Raw genomic sequence first — 25,242 nt, forward strand, 5'->3', positions numbered from 1 at the left:
AATATCTGATAGTTTTAGGAATGTTCTCACTGGGTCCCAAAACACCAGATTGACAGTCCATCTCCAAAATCCACAAACACACCAAGCAGCCTTGTCCTGCTGATGGGCAGGTCATATCCATGGCAGGTTCTGCTTGTAAACACCTCCACCTCCACTTCTATATTGCAAATGTCCTGGGCATGAAAGGCCAGGGGAGGCAATCTAAATGGCAGCCTGCTCGACCACTCGGATCCCCTACTGACTTCTCAGACCACGGGGAGAAAGAGATCCCTCATTCCCAGGTCCATCTCTGCAAGCAGATGCCAACAGGTACAATAGATAAAGCAACATGTAGACACAGACATTTAGTTTATTTTTCCTGGCAGTGACAAAAGTCAGCAAAAGACAAGAACTTCAATGCCCTAGAAGTCCTCCTGGATCTAATGTCAGCACACACTGGCTGGGAATAGGGTGGGATCCCCTTTTTATAATCATCCCATAATTTCTCATCCTAGGACACAGTGCTTTCTTGGGTTTCCTGTCCTCTCAATAAGGACATACAGATTCTCTCTCACTAAGAATATCAATCTAGAAGTTCTTTTATTCTCACAAGCTGTCAGGTGGAAGGAAGGACAGCAGCAGCATTCAGTTTTAGTGAATGGTGGAATCCAAGATGTCAGCTGAAGGTAGCTCCATGAAAGACTGGAGGGTGACTATGCTGAAGGGCTGCTCAGCACTCACTTCATTGCCTGTTGCTTGGTTCTCCCCAGTTGAGGTGTGGAGGACCATCCGTCTAATGGCAGAGGAGATCTGAGCCCACTATGAAACCAATAACTGCCTGCAGGACTCTGTGAATACCTGTTCTCTGATAGCCCACACATTTCTCTGGGAAGAGCTGGTTCACATCAACGCCGGAGCCTCAGAAAGAACGCATGTTTACACTCTGTACTCTCCAACGGGTAATATTTATCATAAAAATCTAAAACATACTCTTCAGTCTTGAATCCAAACTTCTGGTAGAGCAGCATAGCGGGGTTGCTTGCTGAGACGTGAAGGGTTACATCCTTGCCCATGCAGGTCTGCCAAAAGAGTGGAAAAATACAAGATGAAAACAAAAAGGCCTGAGGGAAAATGAGTAGGTGAAGAAACTCTTTCAAGCGTAGGCAGTTAGTTATGGAAACTGGGGAAATAAGGGACTGAGGCCGAGGCACCGCAGTACTTAGCAACGGCTAGAAACCGAAGGACATTTTGCTGCTGATCTAAACATTCCTAAGACTAAGGAGATAATGAAAATCTGGGCATTGTTTTTGTTTTCCTCTGAATCAAAGGGTCAAGGGAGATATTTTATTGTCAACTTTACTTATAATTGAATTACATTTAAATGTCAAACATATCAGCATCAACTCTATGACAACCTTCAAGAATTAAAGATTGAGATAGTTCTACTTTTATAAACTAAATGTTATCTCATACCCTGCCCTCCAACATATAAATTCCCCCCAGATGTGCTAGAAAAGGTGCTAATCTACACACATAGATACTAAATATTAAGAATTTTTTATTAGCTAACATGACAGTATAATGATCTTGACATATCATACATTTGAATCAAATGGGGTATAATTTCTCATTTTTCTGATTGTACAGGTTGCAGAATCACATTGCTCATACAGTCACCTATATACATACAGCAATAATAATGTCTATTTTATTCTGCTGCCCTTCCTATCCCCCCTTCCTCTCTCCTCCCCTCCCATCACTTCTCCCTATCCAATCTAATGTGATACACTTTTTTTTTTCTTTTTCTCCTTACAACATCATACATGTATTCTGTATAATGATGAGGGTCTCCTTCCATCTTCCGTGCAACTCCCCTTCTCCCTCCTTTTCCCTCCCACCTTTCTTCCCTATTTAGTGGTAATCTTCTTCTCATGCTCTTCCTTCCTATCCCATTTTGAGTCACCCACCCCTTATATCAGAAAAGACATTTGGCATTTGTTTTTTAGGGACTGGCTAACTTCACTTAGCATAATCTGCTCTAATGCCAACCATTTCCCTGCAAATGCCATGATCTTGTTACTAAATATTAAGAATTTAATCATAAAACCTGAGGACTTTGTCCAGACCCTCTGAATCCCAAATCCACCTTCCATCCCTCCAAAACTGACAGTATTTGCTTCACAGAAATGATATTTCTGAATTTTGCATTGGCCTAATCTTTGAGGAAAAGGGTAATAATTGTTCTGTGAACACAAGACAAGCTCTTAGGTTCTTTAACCAGCTACACAGAATAAGGTGTTCCAAAAGCCAGAGAAATTAGGAACTCGTTTTTTTCTTTTTCTTTCTTTTTCCTTTTTGTTTTTTTGTACCAGGGATTGAACCCAGGGGTGCTTAATCACGGAGTAACTTCCCCAGTCCTTTTTGTTTTGAGACAGGGCTTTGCCAAGTTGCTGAGGCTGGCCATACACTTGTGATCTTCCTGCCTCAGCCTCCCAAGCTGCTGGGATTAAAGGCATGCACCATTACACCCAGCAAGAAGTTGTTTTTTAATGAGGAAGGCACGGGGACTGAAGTTGACAGAGTCCTGAGATTTGTAATCCATGATTCCCAAGGCCTCTCTGTAAGCACTCTGAAGGCCACTTGGCAGCTACCATCTTTTCTCTGCTTAACCCACAATGTATACCCAAAGCCATTTTGGGGGACAAAAGAGCCCTGCCACTATAACCAGGACAAGGGCATATTGAGCTTATAAAGTAAATTTTGTGGGGTGATATTAATGTTCTCTAGATGACAAATACACATCACCTAACCTTAACAATCACCAAGTACTACCAATTGAGCCCCCTGAATTTAGGCCCTGGGATTGATGATCTGAATGGGGTGCAAGGTACATACATACAAAGATGAACCACTCCTCCACCCATTTAGCAAAGATCACCTCCATGACAGGTCTTATATTCAGCACTGAGAACACACACTGAGATGTCACCCCTGCCCTCCCTACAGGCCCTTTCTGGTAACACAAAAGGCAGAGAACCCTATAGGCACCCTGCTAGGATAGAACGATAAATGCAGAGAAGATTGATTCTGTGGGTGGGATGTGGTAGAAATAACTCAATGGGTCTCAGTTGAAACATAAGGTAGCACAGGTTAATTGCTAGGAGTGATTTCTTGAGAATGAAGCAATTTCTAGCAAGATGGTTTTTAAGGATCCTACCAACATTTGGGAATTATTAAGAAAGTTTCATTAGAAATTGGAAAATAAGTGCCATTAAAAATTGGAAAAAACATTTTATCATCTCCAGCATCTCTTTAGAAGGAACCTTGGCCACATCAAGTTTACACTCAGTACTCTATACAAATACTTCCTAAACAATAGTTACCAGAAACATTACCAGGGAGAAAAATAATTCCTTGAAGAGGGGACATTATTGCATTTTTATTTGACATTAGCATATAGATATGTGATATATTTTCTTCAAAGGTAAAAGAGATATATCAAAGGAAGAATTGAATATTAGAATCAAGTTGTAGAAGGGTCACAACAGTTTATACAGTGATAGCTAAATTAAAATAAATAGACTACATGCTATTTATTGTAACAGTTGTGCTAAAATATTATAACTACTTAAAACAAAACAAAAACTTCTCAGAATTTTGACAGTTTGAGTCAAGAGCAGCAGCAGTTACCAGTATGGATAGTACACATACATTACAGTCTTACATTTAGGTGTTTTGTTGTTTAATTTATGACATATATTCACAAAATGGTTTCTCTGAAACCAGGGTTTGAACAGTAATTTTATTTTAGGGGGGGCTCTTATAGCCCAGAGTGGTAATGATTGGCTTCCTTTCACTTGGTCTCTGAGGCCCCACCACTGGGCTGTGCTGGACAGGACCAGCTCAGCTTCATGACTCCAGGTCATTTAGTGGAGCCCTGAAAGGTAAATCAGGAGCACAGACCACTTGCCTGAATCAGATGATAGATCATGAAAGTTGCAATCCCCGCTCTTCTCCATTCAGGATGGACAAACAGAAATGAAATATATGCTTCATTATATTTCACATCAGGAACCATGAAGCCAAAGGCAATAATGACTTTTTTATAAAGGACGACTACACTGAAGTCTGGATACTGCAGGCACTCAGACAGGTCAATGCCTAAAGAAAAAAAAACAACCAGAGACTCAAACTGTGTGCCTTTTGGAATTAAGGCACACCAAGCTGTTCAATTTGTACTTATAGCTATACCTGCATGCTAAAAAAATCCCAAAATTGGAGGCAAAGATATTACCATAGATACCACACATTCAAATCACAAAAATGAATTTTAGAAAATATCAAAATTAACATAGTCTTTTCTAAATACATATGTTAAAAAGATGAGAGGCAGGACAGGTTGGATAGGAGAGAGCGCTCAGGTTCAGAACCGGACACACCTGGCTTTGACTCAGCCTCCTCTACCATGTGTGTGACTTGGCACATTTCAAAATGTCTCAAGGCCTCAGTTCCTGCAACATGTAAGCAAGGAGCATACCCAGACCTGACAGAGCTGGGTAAAGATCCCAGAGAGTGTCCATTTCTTATTACCCCCTCCATATACAACTTATAAGTTTTTTATATAAATGCTACCTTTTATAATAAAGAAGTAAAATTTAAAAAATGATTCTGTGCATGATGTATGAAGGTACCTAGCATAATGGCAGAAGCAGCAGATGCTCCCAGAATGCTACTTTTGGCCCCAGTATCACTCCCAGAAGAATGAGCACAGCTCTGCCACCACATGCACTATTATATGATTATTAGGCAGTAAAGATGACATGGCTCTAAATCTTGGTGAAATCCTAACATCTGGAAGACATGGATTAGATAATCCTTTAGGTTTCAAAGCAGATCCAAAACAACATGTGTATATTTAGCAATTAAAATGTGTTCCTCTAATTGATGGCTCTGGTCCTCAGAGACAATTTCGTTAAGGCTGATAAGATAACAAACCCTACTGGGTTTACTTTTATTCTCAAAGTCCATGACTGAGGTATTTGGACTTTTAAAAACACCTTTTGGCAGTACTAACACTCACTAAGGAACAGCTAAACCAATAAAGCATAAAGAACTATTAAGCCAAAAACAAAAGTGTCCAAACGCACCCAAGCTACCAGTCTGTGTATCTTTGATAGACATTACCTGGTATCTAAACATAGGTAGAAGCAAAACAGGATGAATCTTTTATTCTGGAAGCAGAGACAAACAGGGAAGAGAAACAAACAAAAACACTGTTTATTACTTTAATTGCTGGCTTCTTCTTGATCTTAGGAAAGTGAGAGGCATTTATATTTTAATATTTCTATGTTAGTAGAAACAAACTACATGAAATCATAAGACTAAAGGTCTTAGGGTCATGTGGCATACACTAATTTAAAAAGGTGAACTACATAGAAAATTGATCTGCCTGGTTTGGAAGGGGGAACATACCAGGCCAGAAAAACTCCTGACACATAGAGTTGATCGTTGGGATGTGATTTGGTCGAACATAGCAGTAATCGAGAGGCGCGTCGGGTTCAGGTGTCCAATGAGGGTCACTCTTGTGCAGGTGGGAACGAATCTGTGACAGAAGCTGTAGTTTGGGTGGCTTTGTCTCATAATCACGCCTCCAGCAACACAGAAAATAAACAAATTCAAGTCAAGAAAAATAGCTTATATTATTCCTAGCTAACTCACACATACTTTGATCTGCTTTAAATTTTAAACTAATTTATACTGCTCTATATGATAGACTCATTATTAGAAATTATCCTAAGCCAGTCTGGATACTGGCTCAATTGAGACATCTCTGCATTTTTTCTCATTTCAGAGACTATTAAACTTCCAGATTTAAAATTAAAATGATTAAGATAATCACAAAAAATCTACTAGTTGATTTATCTTTGTTTTATAAAAGGACCATCTTGTCTATAAAAGGACAGCTGAAACAAAGAAAGGATGGAAGAGCACCCAAAGCAGAAGTTTTTGGTCACAGAAAAATGGAGTGCTGAAACCACAAACATTACTCCCTGTGACACACTCAATACCACATCTCTTCCCCATATACCTGATATAGGGTTTCAAAATTCGAGAAGTATAAGGGCTGACAATACTTTGGTCCACGGCCATATCTTCTGATCCCACCAAACGATACAAAAACTTGGTGGTCTGATGCCGAAATCCTTTCCTGGATGGCAAGGCAGTCTATGTGAAAGAAACGTGGTTATATAAACATAAAATTACTCAAAGGATTGGTTAATTTCCATATGTAATTAGTACTTATGGTATTTCTATGTGTCAGAAAGTAGGTCTTTCTGCATTACTTATTTGGAAAGCTCAAATTTCAGTTAAAACTTTGTAGACAACTTTTGCCAACTAGATAACAAAAAACTAACCCCAGTTATAATAAAGTCAAAATGATTTTTAAAAATTTAAAAATCTTAAGTCACTTGAGTGAAATGCAGGACTAAACACTGGATTTACAGCTTCTTTTTGTCTATGTTATGTATTCAGCCAGTCTCTAAATACTAACCAGCACTAGCATCAAGTAGGTAACATACACATGGGACATACTGTATGACTACACTATTATGCAATGTGCCACAGGGGCCAATTACTGCTGTCCTTGTGTATGGGTTTTCTGAAATATGTCAATTTTTCATGAGCAAAACTGACAAAAATGGGAGTGATGTTAATTTATCATCCCTAAAACAAATCTCAATTAGCAGGGAGGCCCTCTCAGAGGGAGGGTGTCCTAGCAGAACTGGGGAACTTCACAGATTCCCTGTGAAGCCCAAGAGCAGCACTGAAGGCATGCTCTTCTGCAATGACTGCTGCTCCAGGGCCCTCATTAGTGTAGTAACAGAACATGTGCAATTAGGGTTTTATAGCACAGAGCTCAGAAGTAAAATTAAAAGGCACATTTATAAAGTGGATTGCCAAGGGTTGGATGAAGTTTAGAAACCTGAGTTGTTTTTGTAGAATCAGTTTTCTCTTAGCCTAGAAAATAACTTTGTTGAAAGAAGAGCAAGATTTCTTCCTTTGTAATTTTCTCTCATACTTTCCCAACCTGGACACCAAAATTTTCAAAAGCCAACTTTGAAATTCTTTCAAGGCTTAAAGTAAGTTTCAAAGTAATCATCCCTGTAGGTATAAGTGGCTCCTCATATCCAAAGGCACAGTCAATTGCTCCTCCCTTTCAATCTGGGTGGGCCTTATGAATAGTTTCGACCAATCAGAAAATGAGAGAAGTAACATGAACTTTGGAATCTAGGTCTAAAGACACTGGCAGCTTCCCATATCTCCCTCTTTGAATTGGCCTGCACGTGCTAAACCAGTGAATGACTAGCGGCCATATGGAGACAGGCTCTGGAAGAAGAGAAGTATTCTGGGCATTACAGTCACAACCCAGTTCCCTAGCAAGTACAGCCACATAAGTGACCCCAGTCTTCAGCTCTCGAAGTAAACAACCCAGCTGAGCCCAGTAAATTCACAGAATCAGAGGAAATATTAAATAGTTATTATAATAGGACACTAAATTGGAATGGTTTATAATGCAGCAACAGTAAACTAACACACTAGGCACTTAACAGGTAGCCCACAAAATACTCAAAATATCTGGTTAGTCTCAAGGTGGGTCCTGTGGCACCCCCTGGATGTTATACTGCTTCCCAACTTTCTTCCATCTCCATTGCTTTCATCCTATGCTGAACCAACTTCCACTCTGCCTGGACCACCATCACTGTTTCCTGTTGGTCTCTTTGCTACTACTACATAGCCCCACATTATCCACTGAGAAGCCAGAATCTTCTGGGCATGGTGGCTATAATCCCAGCAATTCAGGAGGCTGCAGCAGGAGGATCACAATTCAAAGCCACCCTGGGCAACTTAGCAAGGCCCTAAGTGACTTAGTGAGACCTTGTCTCTAAATACAAGTTTTTTAAAAAGGGGGAGAGGGCCTAGAGATGTGGCTCAGTGCCCCTTGGGTTCAATCTCCCGTACCAAAAAACAAAATTAAAAAAAAACAAACACATAAATTCACATCCTAAAAAAAAAAAAAAAAAAAAAAATATCTACATCCTTTGATCAAAATTCCCATGGTAGTTTCCCACTATATGTTCATGATACAATTCAAACTCCTCAATTGTGACTTGCAGGATCATGCAGAATCTGGTTGCATTACTCCTAAAGCCTCCTCTTCCATCCATTAATTCCTCTGCCATCACCATGTTCGAGGCATACACACCAGCCTTACTCCTGCCTTTGGACTTCCCTGACCTTCAACCCTGAGCTTTCTTTATTCTGGCTTCTCTTTGACAATCAGGACTTAGTTCAAGTGTTACCTCTACTAAGAGGCTACCTTTAACCCCCTAGAACAGAGTGGTGCCACTGCCCTCTGCTCCTCTCCTCTACCACAGTACTTGCTTTGGATCGGGAGATCTCTGTGTTGATTAAACTAGTCACCATCATCTCTCTGCTTGAGGAGGTCAGCTCCATAAAGGCAATTTAACTCTGCAGTATTCCCAGGTAGACTGATGCCTGGCACATCTTAAGTACTCAAGTTACATCTGAATGACAAAGTGGGAAATGACAAAGGGGGAAAATACAACATGGTGAGGATATACAGAGAAATCAGAACGTTTATACATGGCTGGTGAACAATGATGCCCCCACTCTGGAAGACAGTCTAGCAGTTCTTCAAAATGTTAAACATAGAGTAAACCATCTGACCCAGCAATTCCACTCCTAAATATACACCCAATCAAAACATATATCCACAAAAGCTTGGACACAAATGTTCACAGCAGCATTATTCATGATAGCCAAAAGGCAGAAACAATCCCAATGTCTATCAACTGATGGAATATTAAGCCATAAAGAGAATAAACTATTAATACATGCTATAACATGCATGAAACTTGAAAACATTATATAAGTGAAAGAAGGTGGTCACAAATCATATGTGACTCCATTTATATATATCCAAGATAGGGAAGCCTATGAGGTGAAGAGTAGATTAATGGGGAGAAGTAGGGATTTGGGCAGTATAAGCAAAAGGGCTCAGGGTGTCTTTTGGGGGTGATGAAATGTTCTAAAATTGATTATGCTTAGACTCTGTGAATATATTAGAAACTTCTAAAATGTTCAGTTTAAATGGGTGAATTGTTTGGTACATGAATTGTATCTCAATGAAGCTGCTTCAAAAGCAAAAGCGTAATGAATAAGACTCCAAGGTAATGGAGGTGTCTGGAAATAGGAAGGATTAGTTATAAAGTGTTTCTTATTTAATAACTGATATTAAAAACACAGTTGCTGAAATAAAGCACTCAGTGAATGATGGTAGGGAAGGTCAAGGAATTATTTAAAAAGCGAAAGGAAGAGAAAAAAGATGTACTGGTGTTGCTGGGCACAGTGGTGCACACCTACAATCCCAGAAACTTGGGAGGCTGAAGCAGGAGGATGGTGAGTTTGAAGCCAGCCTCAGCAACTTAATGAGGCCCTTAGGAACCTAGTAAGACCCTGTCTCAAAGTGGGGGGCGGGAGGGGCGGAGGAGGAGGTTTTGCTGCAATGCGGCTCAGTGGTAAAGCATCCCTGGCTTCATGTCATCCTAACAAAAAGCTGAACAAACTGAAAAGTCAACAGCTCTTCTTAGATCTGCACCAGAAGTGAGGTGACAAGGCATACTGCTGCCCCCCAAGTTAAAGAGAGAGACTGGAGCAGAAACAGGAATCAGTACTGGGGCAGGAAAACCTAAACTATAGCTGAATTTCTGGAATCTCAGTGTGGTCAAGGCAGAGACAATTCTAGAGGGCCCAGACTGAGGGGGAACCCCACACTCTTCTACGTTTTATCTCCAAGAGTTGGACCAGGTTCTCAAAGTGAAGATCAAAGAACCTCCTAAGCACCACATCAGCAGGGGAGGGGGAAAAGGAACCACTTTGAAATAGGATAGAGAACTTTGTTCTTAACGATGCCTTCCCTCAGGAAAAATTATTTTACTAAAGCCTCATCCACAGGGGTTTCCTCAGTAGATAACTAGCCTTAGAGAAGAGATAATACACAACTCTAGAACTCCAACACTGTCTAGTCATCCCATTGACTGAGAGTCTCCCACTGATTGGGGAGAAAAACTGAGAAGCACTAGAGAAGTTCATAGCCCAGAGGCACAGGCTCTCTAAAAGACTGAGACCTAAATCACAGGACTACAGAACAACTAACACTTCCTGGCACCACTAAGAACTTGTTACTATAGTTCATCTTATCCAAAACATCATGTTTGGCTTTCAACAAAAAAATACAAGGCATACTAAAGGCAAAAAACACAGTAGGAAGAGAGAGAAAAAGCATTACAACCAGACTCAGATATAGTAGGGTTATGTGAGAGTTATTAGACCAGAAATTTTAAATGACTATGATTAATATAATATATTAAGGGCCCTAGCTGGGCATGGTGGTCTACACCTGTAATCCCAGCCATCTGGGAGGCTGAAACAGGAGGATTGAAAGTTCAAGGCCAGGGCTGGGGATGTGGCTCAAGTGGTAGCGCACTCGCCTGGCATGCGTGCGGCCCGGGTTCGATCCTCAGCACCACATACCAACAAAGATGTTGTGTCCGCCGAGAACTAAAAAATAAATATTAAAAAAAAAAAAAAGAAAGTTCAAGGCCAGCTTCAGCAACTTAGTGAGATCCTGCCTCAAAAATAGAATACAAGGAGTTGGGAGTATAGCTCAGTGGTAGAGCACCCCTGGGTTCAATCCCCAGTACCCCAGTACCAAAAGAAAGAAAGGAAAAAAAAAGTTGAGGGCTCTAATGGACAAAGTAGACAACATGCAAGAATAGATGGGTACTTTAAACAGAGAGATGGAAATTCTAAAAATGAATCAACAAGAAATTCTGAGATCAAAAGCAAATAACTAAAAAGAAGAATGCCTTTGATAATGAGCTCATTAGTAGCCTGGACACACAGCTAAGAAAAGACTCTCTAAGCTTGAGGACATGTCACTAAAACCTTCTAAAGTTGAAATGCAAAGAGAAAAATGTCTGCAAAAGAAAGAATGGAATAGAATATCCAAAATATGTGGGACAAATACAAGAGTGTAACATATGCATAATGGGAATACCAGTGAAGGGAAAGAAAAAGAAAAAAAGAATTGCAGCAACAACAACCCCTAATTAATGTCAGACAGCAAACCACAGATCCAGGAAACCTGGAGAACACCAAGCCAGATAAATGCCAAGCAACACCTCTGACTTAAAGTCAAGAGTTGTCAAGCAAGTTAAATGACAGCAAAAACACTTAAAAATGCATTAAGATAAAAAATGGAGAGAAAATCTGGAAAGCTTCCAGGAGAAGGGAGAATTTTAAAAGGAGGCCACAATGAAATAAAAATAAGATTGATACTGGGGCTCTCAGAAGTAAATATATGTAAGATGATAACAGAGTTATAATTTCAAAATGTCAGAGGAAAAAAAATCACAATTTTATATTTAGATATGCTATCATTTAAATGCAAGAATGAAATGAAAATATCTTAGACATACAGATTTTCAAAATTAACCTCAAAAAGATTGCATTTTAAAGAAACCTAGGAGGGAAGAAGTCCAGCAAGAAATTAATTTGAGAGGAAATATGAGGGCTAGGGTTGTGGCTCAGAGGTAGAGCGCTTGCCTACCATGAGTGAGGCACTGGGTTTGATCCTCAGCACCACATAAAAATACAATAAAGATATTGTGTCCACCTATAACTAAAAAATAAACATTTAAAAAGAAAAGAAAAAAAGAAATAATGAGCCAGGCACGGTGGTACACACCTGTAATCCCAGTGACTTGGGAGGCTGAGGCAGGAGGATCATGAGTTCAAAGCCAGCCTCAGCAAAAGCGAGGAGCTAAGCAACTCGGTGAGAGCCTGTCTCTAAATAAAATACAAAATAGGGCTAAAGATGTGGCTCAGTGGTCAAGTGCCCCTGGGTTCAATTGCTAGTACCAAAAAAAAAAAAAAAAAAAAAAAGAGAGAGAGAGAGAGAGAGAAACCAGAGAGAATAAACAATGTAGCAAAATTTACTTACCACTTAAAATAAATAAGGCAAAGAAAAAATACAAATGAGAGCATGCAAAAATACTTTAGTTTGGGAAGAAAACCAGATGACAACATTAAAAAATTAGTATAGAAAAATAAATGTCTCAAAAATAAATAAATAAATAAATAAATAAATAAATGTCTTAAGTTAGGACCTATAAAAATAATAAAAATAAAATGTATAACTTAAAAAAATTAATCACAGACTATTTTCTTTGACCATGATATAATCTGATTAGAAATAAATCTAGTTACCAAAAATATTTTATCTGAAAACTGATTACTAAAATTATTTTATCTGAAAACTAAAAATGGCACTAATTCTTGGGCAAAGAGGAAATAATGAAGAAAATTACAGAATGTTAAATACTGATTGGTAATAAAGTCACATCATTTTAAAAGCCATAAATCATAGGTAACAGTACTTACAGGGATATTTATAACTATGAATACACATTTATCAGAAAGTAAGGAAGACCATGAATAGAATAAGTGAATGTGCAACTGCCAACCTGTGTAACTGCATTAAACTCATACTAAAGGTCCAGGAGGTCCAGGTTGCTTGGCATGGTGGTACATGCCTGTAATCCTAGACACTAGGGAGGCTGAAGTAGGAGAATGGTTAAGTTTGAGTCCAACCTGAGCAATTTAGCAAGACCCTCTCTCAAAATAAAAAGGTCTGGGGATGAAGCTCAGTGGTAGAGCACCCCTATGTTCAAACCCTAGTACCAAAAGAAAAAGTCCAGGTTAAGATGGAGGATTAACTACAAGCACCCCCTATTAAAACTACAGAAATAGAATGGTGGGGAGTGGGGTGGTAAATACACAAGAACAGAAAAATAGAGAAAAGAAACAATAGGAACTAGGGGGCAAATGGACGAATAATAACTGATTTAACCAAAATCCTTAGATGACTTTGGATACAGTGAGAACTAGCCCAGTCAATGCTGTAGAACGCACAGAACTAAAACCTAGGTGGTTAGCAAGATTCCTCATCCCCTATCCCTCAATTCCCTGCTGTGGGTGGCTGCCCTCTCCCAGCAGCAGTTGGGAAGTACCATCTCTACAGAAGGTGTAACAGGGGTTCTGATAGCAATAAGGTGAGTGGGAAGGTCCCTCTTCTCTTACTTGGCAACCAGGTTTCTGAATCTGGAAACTCTTCCCTGGGAACTCTGACCAGTTCATGAGGAGAGACTTAAAAGCAGAGTTGTTAGGGCCTGCCACAGAGGACTCACCTAGACTCTGAGTGTGCACAGAATCACAGGTTTAATTGCATTTTCCTCAGAATTTGAAAGCATTGCCCATTGTCTACTTGGTTCCAGTTTTCTGTTAGGTTGGCTTTCAACTTCATCTGCCACTGGCTTGAAATTCTGGTTTAACTTAAGGCTTTCTCAAACATGCAGATCTCAAAGTTTACCTTCCGTGCATCTGTTTTTGTTGTTGTTGTTGTTTGGTTGGTTTTTTTTTTTTTGGGGGGGGGGGTTGAACCCAGGGACACTTTATCACTGAACTATATCCTCAGCCCTTTTTGTTTTTATTTTGAGATGGGGTCTCACTAAGTTGCCCAGTCTGGCCTTGAACTTGCAATCTTTCTGCCTCAGCCTCTCAAGTCACTGGGATCATGGGCGTGTGCCATTGTACCCAGCTCCTATGCAGCTTTGCTTAGGGAACCAACAGGTAAAGAAGGGCCACAGGAAACAAATCAAACACACAGGATGGGCAAAGGAACTGCAGGAGAAGGGAGAAATTAGGACCCCTGCTGAGTCTCACACACAAAAGTGGCCAGCACCAAGGTCTAAAGTGTGACTCCAGGGGCAGACACAAGAGGCTGTCGTCACTAAGTCCCTGTTACCACCAACCATCTTTTAAACCTAAGGAGTAAGTGGTGGCCCAGAATAATCTCAGCTGTGCTCAGCTTTTCTAAACCATGCACTCTGAACCTCCTGTACCCTCTCAGTACATGCTCCCTGGATCAGAGAAGGATACCCACTACACAGGTTGCACTGACTGACTTACAAGATAGAAGCCATGTCAGCCTTAGCAGGAACTACAGAGAATCTCACTCCCTCTGTCCAGAATTCTTTTTCTTTTTCTTTTGTACTGGGGATTGAACCCAGAGGCTATTAACCACTGAGCCATATCCCCAATCCTTTTTATATTTTATTTTGAGACAGGGCCTCACTAAGTTGCTGAGGCTGGCCTTGAACTCATGATCCTCCTACCTCAGCCTCCAGAGTTGCTAGGATTACAGTTGTATACCACCATGCCTGGCTTTGCCCAGATTTCTGCCATGGTTCCTGATATATATACAACAACCCTAACTGACATTCAAACTGTGGTGAGCATTCTGTTTCCCAGGACCCCTAATGACCCTGATCACTGACTTGCCCAGGCGGGGCTCATGGAAACTGAAGCCAGAACATAACTGTATAGGGCTGCCAGAACAAAGTATAGTTGTCTCAGTATCTGTAGGAAGTTGTTTCCAGGATCCCCTGAGAATACCCAAATCTACAGATGCTCAAGTCTTTTATATAAAATGGCACGGTATTTGCATATAATCTAAGCACATCCTTCCATATACTTAAAATCACCTCTAAATTATTTATTATACATAAAATAATGTTATGTAAAAAGATGTCATACAAATTGTTTAGGTAATAATGATAAGAAAATAATCTATATATATTCAGTACAGATTTAATTTTTCCCCCAATTTTTTCCATTTACAATTGGTTGAATCTGTGGGTTCCCTCTCCATGGATACAAAAAACTGACTGTATCATAAACTGGGTGCCTTAGAACAAAGGAAATTAACTGTCTCAGCTTCAGAGCTCAAAAGTCAGAAATCAAGGTATGGGTAGGGCCATGCTCTCTCTGAGTGTATTACCAGATAATCTGTGTCTCTAAGATTCTGGTGCTGCTGGCAATCCCTGGGTCATAGATGCACCGCTAATATCTGCCTGTCACATGGTCTTCTCCCAGTGACTGATCTCTGTGTCTCTTCTCTTATAAAGTCATCAGTTGAATTGGATTAAGGGTCCACTCTACTCTAGAATAACCTCATTTTAATAGGACTACATCTATAAAAGCCCTATTTCCAAATAAGGTCAATTCATTCACAGGTAACAGAGGTGGGGGTGTCAATAGATCCTTTTGAAAGACACAACTAATCTAAAACCATGATTCAGAAACACTGTTTTGCATTATCTTCTTTCACAGCATTTCTCTAAAAGTGACAATTTCCTTGAAGTTAGATTTGTGCATGTTGTTCAGTGTTTGTTTTTGCTTTTGTGCTGGGGATTGAATCCAGGGCATTTCACCACTGAGCTAGCCCTTTAATTTTTTTTTTTTTCTTACTTTGAAATAGGGTTTTGCCAAATTGCTGGGGCTGGACTTCAAACTGACCTCCTGCCTTAGTCTCCCAAATAACCTCTATGACACATTTCATAGTTAAAAAAGTAAAGTATAGAACAAATCAAGAAAAAAAATAAATATATGGGTTAAAAACAAAGACACAAAAGAATGAAGAACAGGTGAACAGATAACTATAAGCAAAAGCACGAGAATATGCATAAAATACTGAATAAAGAAAGCTGAAACCTTAGGTTGTAATAAAGACAGGCAGAGAGCAGAGTGATTTACACAACAGCCTCAGGAAAGCACAGATATTAGAAGGATCAGGCTCTGTTAAAGCTGAGGGCAGGCAGTGGGACTACGGAATGAGAGGCTCTTTGTTTGCTCATCCATAGGAAATTATCATTCCCTCATAGGAAGAAGACTGGACCCTCCACAAAGTCTCGAGAAATTCTGGACACAGGGAACCAAGCTAGGAGTAAGGCCTGTCTGGAAGACAAGGAGAGTCATGGGAGGTTGCTTTAAAGGTAGGTAGGCTCCTGGTTACTCCCCACCTGGCTCCTGGAATTGTAGGTAGGCAGGTTAATACTTCAAAGGGAAGAAAAGATGGGAAGTAGGTGGGAAAAGAAGTGACAATTAAGATGAGTAGGGGTCTTGCCAAACTATAGCCCACAGGACAAATCCAGCCATTGCCCACTTTAGTAAATAAGTTTCTCTGGGACATAGTCATTCACTATGGCTGCTTCCCATTACAGCAGCAGAGTTGAATTAATACGACCTAGACTGTGTGACCCACAATATTTACTGCCTTTAAAGAAAGTTTGCCAATCCTTGGTCTATAGGGTCCAATGTGCAACAATAGGAAAGTTCCTAAAACAGAACAAAGGAAACAGAAGACAGGAAATCAAGACTTTCTAGAACTCAGGAAGAAGGCATGACAAATCGAAAGGGCTTACAAGCCAAATGCCCAGCACAACAAAAGAAAGAAGCCCCATCCTTGGTACATCACTGAGTAATATCTTACCATGAGCAATAAAGAGACATGTCATTACCTTCCAGAGAAAAATAAGCAAACAGAAAAATGAAAATTCACAGGGTAAGAAACAACTAGGGAACATGTTTAACCTCACCTGTAACCAAAGAAATGAAATAGAAAAGGCTGGGTAGTATCTAGTGCTAGCAAAGAGAGAGGGAAATAAGACATTTCCTACCTACTAGTGGGAAGCCCCAGAAGTTCTGATTGGAATTAATTGTTTCCAGGAGCACTCACAGAACGTGGGTTCCATTGAACAGTCTCTGAGCAGAGGGGACCAAACACTGATACCTCAGTTACCATTTCATGTTGTTTTATGTTTTGCCCTAACTATACAAATATTTACACACCTGCAGGTTCTGCTCTGCACAGTGTCTGGGACACTGCACATCCTCAACAAATCTGCCAATCAAAATGACTTGAAGCATGTACAACTACCATCAGAGACAGAGAGACAGGAAAAAAATCCTCTAGGTTATGTCTTAAATGCTCAGTGGAAAAGAAATTGAAGATGTATTGAATAATTTTGAAACATAAAGCCAAGCAATTTTTGCATTTTCCTCCCTTATTCTTTTCTTTTCTCTCCTAAAATTACTCATGATTTTAAAAGTCATAGCATAGCAACATGATGACACATGCCTGTAATCCCAGCAACTTGGGAGGCCAAGGCAGGGGATCATAAGTTCAAGGCCAGCCCTCAGCAACTCAGCCCCAAGCAACTTAGTGAGACCCTGTCTCAAAATAAAAATTAAAAGGGCTGGGATGTGCCTCAAAGCACCCTTGGGCTCAATCCCCACTACCAAAAAAAAAAAAAAAAAAAAAAGGCAAGCGTAACATGTCCACTGTCAGATGCTGCCTGCCGGACTTCCACCCAACCCCTAACAGTTTTAGAGTGCATGCTCACATCACCTGGTATCGGTCAAGAATCCTGAAGTCCTGACAGGTAGTCCGATATGTGGCTTGTCCAGCTGGAAGCCTGGAAACTCCTCCTTCTTTGGCTCCATAAATCCCATCAACTAACAGAAGAGCAGCATTAACAACTTGATCCAAGTCAAAAAGTGGTAATCCCCTATCCCTTTTTGCTTGTCTGACAATCAATTTCCGCTTCAGTCTCCGAGCTTCTGGTGTCATAGCAACTGCACCGGGACAGGCTTCCAGCCTCTTAAGCAGAAGTTTTTCCTCATAGATGCTCACAGGAGTGTACTTGGGCCCTTTAGGTTTTGTGTCTTTCTCCAGTGGAGGCTTCCTCTTTTCTCGAGCCCTTGTTTGCAAAGATGTGTTTGAATCCGTGTCTTCACTGTCAACATCCATCCTGTCAGGCTTTTCCTCCTCACTCTCTACCTCCTGCTTTATCTGTTCAGGTGCTCTGACCTTCTTTCTGCCTCCAATCACGGGCCCAGAAGCTGCTGACCCAGATGGGGGTGGAATATACTCCATCCCTGGGTCTATGACGCCATCGCCTTCCAGTTCATCATCATCTACACAGAGTATAAAACAGTAGTATCAAGACATAGGGAAGAAGGGGCTGAGAGTATAGCTCAGCACAAGGCCCTGGGTTCAATGCCCAGCACCAGGAAAGTTTAAAAAAAGAAAAGACATAGGAAAGAAGAAGGAAAGAAGTGAAAACTCACACCCAAGATAAAAGACTTGGCCCACACCCAAGATAAAAAAATTTGAGGAAGGTTAAGTCTTACCATGAAACAGAGCTTGCGGTGGCATCACATCTGGAATCAGATCAGCTTCTGAAAGCAAGCTAGGAGTGGCAGAATGAGAGGCAGGCGTCCCGGGGGCAGAGAAATCCAGAGAGGGAGAAGGAGATGGGCTTGTTAGAGGGGTGCGGTCAGAAGAGCTCAAGGATGAGAAATCAATTACTTCTCCTTTCTCAAGAATTACATCTGGCCTGCGGCCTCGGCTTATGAATTTCACAGGAGTAGAAGATGTGCTTCTGTCCAGAAAGCCCGCTGCTTCCTTCTGGGCTCTTCTAATGTCTTTGGCTTCCTGAGTTCGAGACCTTTTCTCTTTTAGTTCCATGGCAGATTCCACAGGATTCCGGCTCACCCGTTTTCTAAGTCCCTCGACAGTAATGATGGGATCCAATGCTGGTTTTGAGGCTGCTAGAAAGTAAATATCCAACTTTTATTTTTATTTTGTTTTATTTTTTTGGTACCAGGGATAGAAACCAGAGATACTTAACCTCTAAGCTACATCCCCCTAGTTCTTTTTTAATTTTTTACTTATTTATTTAGGTTTTTTTTCTTTTTCTTTTTTTCTCGGTTACTGGGGATTGAACTCAGGGGTACTCAACACTGAACCACATCTCTAGCCCTATTTTGTATTTTATTTAGAGACAGGGTCTCACTGAGTTGCTTAGCGCTTTGTCATTGCTGAGGCTGGCTTTGAACTCGCAATCCTCCTGTCTCAGCCTCCAGGGCTGGGATTACAAGCATACGCCACCATGCCCAGCTTTATTTTTTATTTTGAGATAGGGTCTCATTAAGTTGCTCAGGGCCTCGTTAAGTTGCTAAGGCTGGTTGCACTCCTCCTGCCTCAGCCTCTAGAGCTACTGGGATTACAGGTATGGAATACCAGCTCCAACTTTTAAAATAACTACTCAATGTTAATTTCTTTTTGTAATGTATTACTGTGAACTTAGAACCATGTTCAATATAGAAATGTTTGATGAATGCCTTAAGTTAGAAGAATTAGATACCTCTTAAAAAAAAGAAGTTATAATGTAAATCTAAACAAACATTACCTTTCACTTATTAAAAAGGGTAAACATTAAAAGTTTGATAATGCTCAGCAAATAGGCATTTTCATGACTTTTTAATAGGGTATAAGTTTTAAGATGGTTTCTGGAGGTTCATATTTTCTAATGAATATGCCCTTTGATACAGCAACTGTTTGCAATTTGTACATGTATACAAAAATTGAAGCACTGATTAAAGTAACAAAGGGCAGAACAATCAAAATGTCCATCAACAGGGGAATGGCTTAATACATAATCATAAAACCATATAATGGAATCAATGAAATAAAAGAAAATAGGGTAAACCTATATGTATTGTAATGGAAGGATGTCCAAGGTGTCCTGGGGGAAAATGGGGAATAAGTATTAGAGTGTATTTAGGCTTAAAAAAAAATGCTTAAAATGCAGAGGTAATCTCTAAAAGCATTCATGAGAGATAACCCTGGTTACTCTGGGGAGTAAAACTGTAGTGGGAGAGGGGAGATTTTCAGACTTTATACCCTTCAACACCATTTGATATTTTACCATTATATGTTGAAAATTGTTAAAGCTCATTTAAAAATTTTTGGATTAAAAACAAAAAACAAAAAACAGAAGTTAGCCTGATACATTGACACGTTTGTAATTCCAGTTACTTGAGAGGCTGAGGCCAGAGGATCTCAAGTTTGAGGACAGTCTATATAATTTAGTGAGACACTGTCTCAAAATAAAAATTAATTTAAAAAGCGGGGGCAGGGCTGGGGATATAACTTAGTGGTAGAGTATGTGCTCAGCATGCATGAGGCTCTGGGTTCAATTTCCAGTATTGCCCAAAGGAAAAAAAATCAGATCAATGGGTACTACTAAGGAGTTACTAATTTTTTAAAAAAAATGTAAAACAGCACTATAGTTAGGCTATGAAAAGGAAAGAATCCTTATTTCTTAGTGATATATATATATATATATATATATATATATATGTGTGTTTTTTTAAATTCTAATTTTTATATATGACAGCAGAATGCGATTCAATTCATATTACCCATATAGAGCACATTTTTTTATGTCTCTGGTTATATACAAAGTAGAATCACACCATTAGTGTCTTCATATATTTATTTAGGGTAATGATGTCCATTATATTCCACTGTCTTTACTACCCCCATGCCCCCTCCCTTCCCTCTGCCCTATCTAAAGTTTGTCTATTCCTCCCATGCTCCCCTCATCCTCATTATGAATCAGTAGCCTTTTATCAGAGGAAACATTCAACATTTGTTTTTTTGGGTTTGGTGGGGGTTTTTTGTTGTTGTTGTTATTGCTGTTATTTAATTTTATTTTAAGTCAAGATCTTGTTAATGCCCAGGTTGTCCTTGAACTTGTATCCTCCAGCCCAGCATCTGGCATGGAGTTACTATTGTTGGAGTAAGGTGAAAGACACATAGGAATTTATTATAGTATTTTCTTTACCTCTGTATGCTTTTAAATTTCTATAATAAAAAGTTAAAAAGAAATCAGATTAAAAACATTGAACCTTTCAGACATCAGAGGAAATTTATAAAACTGGTAACTTGATTAAGAAATGATAAAATGTTGTTTTTACATAGTATTTATTTACAATATAAAAGAATAGTGTTATCATAAAATTGTCAAGTGGAATAGCTCCAGAGAGACTGATGAGCTATGGCTGATAAAAGCAGGACTGTCTCCTGTGCTAACATTTGCTCTGCTCTGCCTGAATTGCACCTTTTACAGTGATACCTTTTACTTTCAAAGTGGATGCAGACAACTTCTCTCCTTCAGGTTTCATTGTTGGGGGCTTGTTATGAACAAGTTTCCACCATCCAGGCTCTCCAAATTCCTGAGCACCTGAACGAAAGTACATAGGACTTCCCACACTGAGGCAACCTGCTACTGTGCTCCACCACGTTGAAGTCTTTTTCCTAAAGAGGAAAAAATTTGTAAATTCCCAAGAATTTACAAACCATTAGCACTTTAAGTTGATCATCATACAGCAAATACACTCCACATATATTCTCTTTGACTTCTAGACTATGACATGCTATGGATCCCCCCTATTGTTGAAGGAACAGAACATAAGAGTCAAGAGGGAAGCTCTGGAATCTAACTAGCTTCAAATCCTGCTCTACCTTCTTTCCACTGTCTCAGTTTCCTAATCTGTGAAATCAGAATATAGAATTTACTCCACCGGTTGCTAAGAGGATTGAATGAAAGAACTCAAACAAAGCATATAAAACAGTTCTCATCATACTTATTAAGCTATAGAGTTCTGTAAGCTTTAATTAAGTTGCTTTTACATGTGAATTGAGCACAGCTCTCAAGAAATAAAGCACACAAGAAGCATAAGTCCTGGTAAATGGCTCACTTTACCAGGGAGATAGATGCATCTCTCAGCATCTCTCAGCTGCTGCAGTTTGCTCTGATATACTAAAATGGTAATAAAATTACATGGTATGTTCCACAAATACAGAGAGCCTATATGACTTAGAAAAAAAAATCAACTATTAAAGTTCCTGTTGAAAATTCTTTTAAAGGCAACTATTTTATTTCCATCTTGAAAATGTAAGTGAACAAGAAATTCTAAAAAACAAAACAAAACATAACACTTCTTCAGTGTTTTTCAGTTTGGCTGAGTGTCCCCCAAAGGTCCATATGTAAAAGCTCGATCCCTGACACAGTGGTATTGGGAGGTACTGTGGACTTTTAAGAGGTGGGTCTTAAATCACTGGTGGTGTGCCCTCAAAGAGGACTATAAGGCCCTGGTCTCTCTCTTCCCTTTCTCTCTCTGTTCCTAGCTTGAGATGTGACCACCTGCTTTAACCACTGGCCTAAACCAAAGGGGCCATACATACAATCTTGGCTTGAACCTATAAGAACCTTGAGCTAAAATAAACCTCTTTATTTCATAAATATCTTATGTCAGATATTCCCTTACAGTAATGGAAAGTTAAAATGGGGAGAATAACAACTTGGTTTCTAACCTTAGCCCTTGGTCCCAGGGAACCTCTCCTACTACCTACTTTTTTCTAAATTTTCCAAAACCCTCTGTCTCACCCAAGGAATAAAACTAGGGTAGAAACCACTCTATTTGTTTTCTTACCTCACCCATCACTTGAAAATCATTCTTTTGCCAGGCATAGTAGTATATACTTGTAATCCCAGCATCTCAGGAGACTGAGGTAGGAGGATTGCAAGTTTAAAGCCAGCCTCAGCATCTTAGTAGGGCCTGAAGCAACTTAGTGAGGCCCTGTCTTAAAATAAAATATAAAAAGGATTAGGGATGTGACTTGGTGGTTAAGCACCTCTGGGTTTAATCCCTGGTACAAAAAAAAAAAAAAAAAAAAAATCACTCTTTCAAAGGAAGGTTTTTCTAATTTGGCCATCATGGTTTCAAGAAAAAGAAGTGAAATATCATGCCTTCCAAAATGGCTGAAACCAGCTTAGCTTGACTGTACCAGCAATTCTCAAGATGAGGTCCTGAGACCCCGGAGCTGAAGCCTGTCAGGAATACTTGAGATAAAAATTATTTTCATAACAAAAATAAGATGCTGTTTGCCTTTTTCACACTAAGTGTGTAGTAGTTTTCCAGCAATTTTATAGCTTGATATTCAATACACTGAATACATCTTCTACAAGCCGTACATTGAAGAGATCAGTAAATAAAGGAAACAATGTGACTTTTCTTGCTATTATTTTTGTTTTGGAAAATATTTTTTACAAAAATATCATGTTAACAAGAAATTTGGTAGTTATTATTCTTTATAAATAAATTAATTTTAAAAATTTGGGGGGTAATGAGGATTGAATCCAGAGCCATTTTACCATTGGACTACATCTCCAGCCCTTTTTATTTCAAGGTGTGTTTCAACAAGTTGCTGAGCCTAGCTTGGAACTTGTGATCCTCTTGCCTCAGCCTCCCAAAGTGCTGGGATTACAGGCCTGAACCACTGTGTCAGGCTAATAAATATTTTAAAATTTTCTGCTTCAATTTCTAAAACAGAAAATATCAATAGCAATAATCAACATAAACAAAAACTATTTGAGATCCTTAATAATGTTTGGTTATAAAAGGATCCTGAGACCAAAAAGCTTAAAATCCATTCTACTACATGTACTTTTTTTTTTTAAATATTTATTTTTTAGTTCTCGGCGGACACACATCTTTGTTGGTATGTGGTGCTGAGGATCCAACCCGGGCCACACGCATGCCAGGCGAGCATAATAACAAATAAGAGTGGATGGTATAAGCCTCATGGGTCCCCAAACCTCACTTTGCCCAACAGATAATAGAAGGTTGGGAATGTTGGAATTACAAAGTAAGATTAGAAAGAAAAATGATTCTTTTTCAGCTTCTCAAAAAAGATTAACAAAGATAGAGGCAACCCAAATATCCAAGTAGGGATGGATGAATAAACAAAATGTTTTATGTAGCTGGGTGTGGTGGCACACACCTGTATTCCCAGCAACCCTGGAGGTTGAGGAACTTTGAGTAACTTAACAAGACTATGTCAAAATAAAAAATAAAAATGGCTGGGGATGTAATTCAGTGGTAAAGGGTGAACCAACTATCCCAGGGTCTAATTCCCAATAAAAAAATAATAATAATTAAAAAAAAGTTGCATACACACACACACACACACACACACACACACACAGTGTCCTAAAAAGGAAGGAAATCCTACTACAGACTGTAACATGGACAAACTTTGAGGACACTATACTAAGTGAAATAAAGCTAGTCACGAAAAGACAAATACTATAGGAGTCCACTATCTAGAAGAGTCAGATTCACAGAAAGTAGAATGATGATTATCAGAAGCTAAGAAGAGGGGAGAAAGGACAGTTGTTTAATTGGTACAGTGTTTCAGATTTGCAAGAAGAAAGAATTCTGTAGATCTGTTGCATAACAATGTGAATATTCTTAGTATCACATAACTGCAACACTTAAAAATGGCTAAGATGGACTGGGTGTGGTGTGTCCACCTATAATCACAGTAACTCAGGAGGCTGAGGCAGGAAGATCACGAGTTTGAGGCCAGCCTCAGCAACTTAGCAAGACCTTAAGCAACTCAGGGAGATTCTGTCTTAAAATAAAAAATAAAAAGAACTGGAAATGTGGCTCAGTAGTAAATATTTAATGATGGGTATAAGATTAAAACCCCTGGGTTCAATCCCCAGTACCAAAAAAAAAAAAAAAAGCTAAGTGATATAAATTTAGTTTTGTTTTTTTTTTTAAATCACAATAAAATGGGGCTGGGGATGTGGCTCAAGTGGTAGCACGCTTGCCTGGCATGCGTGCGGCCCGGGTTCGATCCTCAGCACCACATACCAACAAAGATGTTGTGTCTGCCGAGAACTAAAAAATAATAAATATTAAAATTCTCTCTCTCTCTCTCTCTCTCTCTCTTTAAAAAAAAAAATTAAATCACAATAAATAAACAAAAAGCTGACAAAATTCAAAATATTTTAAAAACTAATGTGTTGTTGATGGGAGTTTGGGAAGTGAGCAATCATGAATTTAGTGGGAATATAATTGGTGTATACTTTCTAGAGGTTACTTTCATAATTTGTATCCAAAATATGTATATCCTCTGACCTCAGAAATTTCCTAATCTCAAAACTACAGAGCATGTATACATAAGAAAATTCTTTACAAGTTTGATTTAAATGGGGGAAAGCTGGAATAACTTAAGTGTTCATAAAGTTAATGATCACTGTCACAGATTGAATTATTACCTCCCCACCACAAAAAGATGCTGAAGTTCTAACCCCTAGGACATGTGAATGAGAAAACAGCATCTTTGTAGGAAGATCAAGTTAAAATGAGGTCATTAAGTTGGATACTATCCAATAAAATTTGGACATAGAGACAAATGTGTACAGAGGAGAGACAATGTGAAGACACATGGAGAAAGGCTTCTGCAAACCAAGGATTATCTGAGACTAACAAAGCTGAGAAAGAGGCCTGGAATAGACCGTTTCTCACAGCCCTCAAAAGGAACTAACCCATGGCTCAGGAGGCTGAGGCAGG

The 25,242-nt window shown here is 39.3% G+C and overlaps 1 protein-coding gene across 7 annotated transcripts in view; it reads right to left on the reverse strand.

Annotated features, from left to right (window-relative positions):
* Positions 1–336: 336 nt before the first annotated feature.
* Positions 337–25,242, reverse strand: part of Kat14 (lysine acetyltransferase 14) — a 36,270-nt gene continuing 11,364 nt past the window's right edge. For 5 of the 7 annotated variants that reach the window (XM_026400697.2, XM_026400695.2, XM_026400698.2 and 2 more), the window contains 7 exons: positions 20,952–21,133; positions 18,160–18,579; positions 17,375–17,943; positions 6,068–6,204; positions 5,452–5,627; positions 3,950–4,140; positions 337–1,058 (listed from right to left, as the gene is read on the reverse strand). In XM_026400697.2, coding sequence (XP_026256482.2) covers positions 885–1,058; positions 3,950–4,140; positions 5,452–5,627; positions 6,068–6,204; positions 17,375–17,943; positions 18,160–18,579; positions 20,952–21,133 — 1,849 coding nt within the window. In that variant the 3' untranslated portion in view covers positions 337–884. Of the gene's footprint in view, positions 1,059–3,949; positions 4,141–5,163; positions 5,211–5,451; positions 5,628–6,067; positions 6,205–17,374; positions 17,944–18,159; positions 18,580–20,951; positions 21,134–25,242 lie in introns of those variants that run through there. The other 2 variants (XM_026400696.2, XM_026400700.2) reach the window with 2 other exon arrangements.

The sequence above is a fragment of the Urocitellus parryii genome, chromosome 6, assembly GCF_045843805.1.
Source record: "Urocitellus parryii isolate mUroPar1 chromosome 6, mUroPar1.hap1, whole genome shotgun sequence".
Classification (NCBI taxonomy): Eukaryota; Metazoa; Chordata; class Mammalia; order Rodentia; family Sciuridae; genus Urocitellus; species Urocitellus parryii.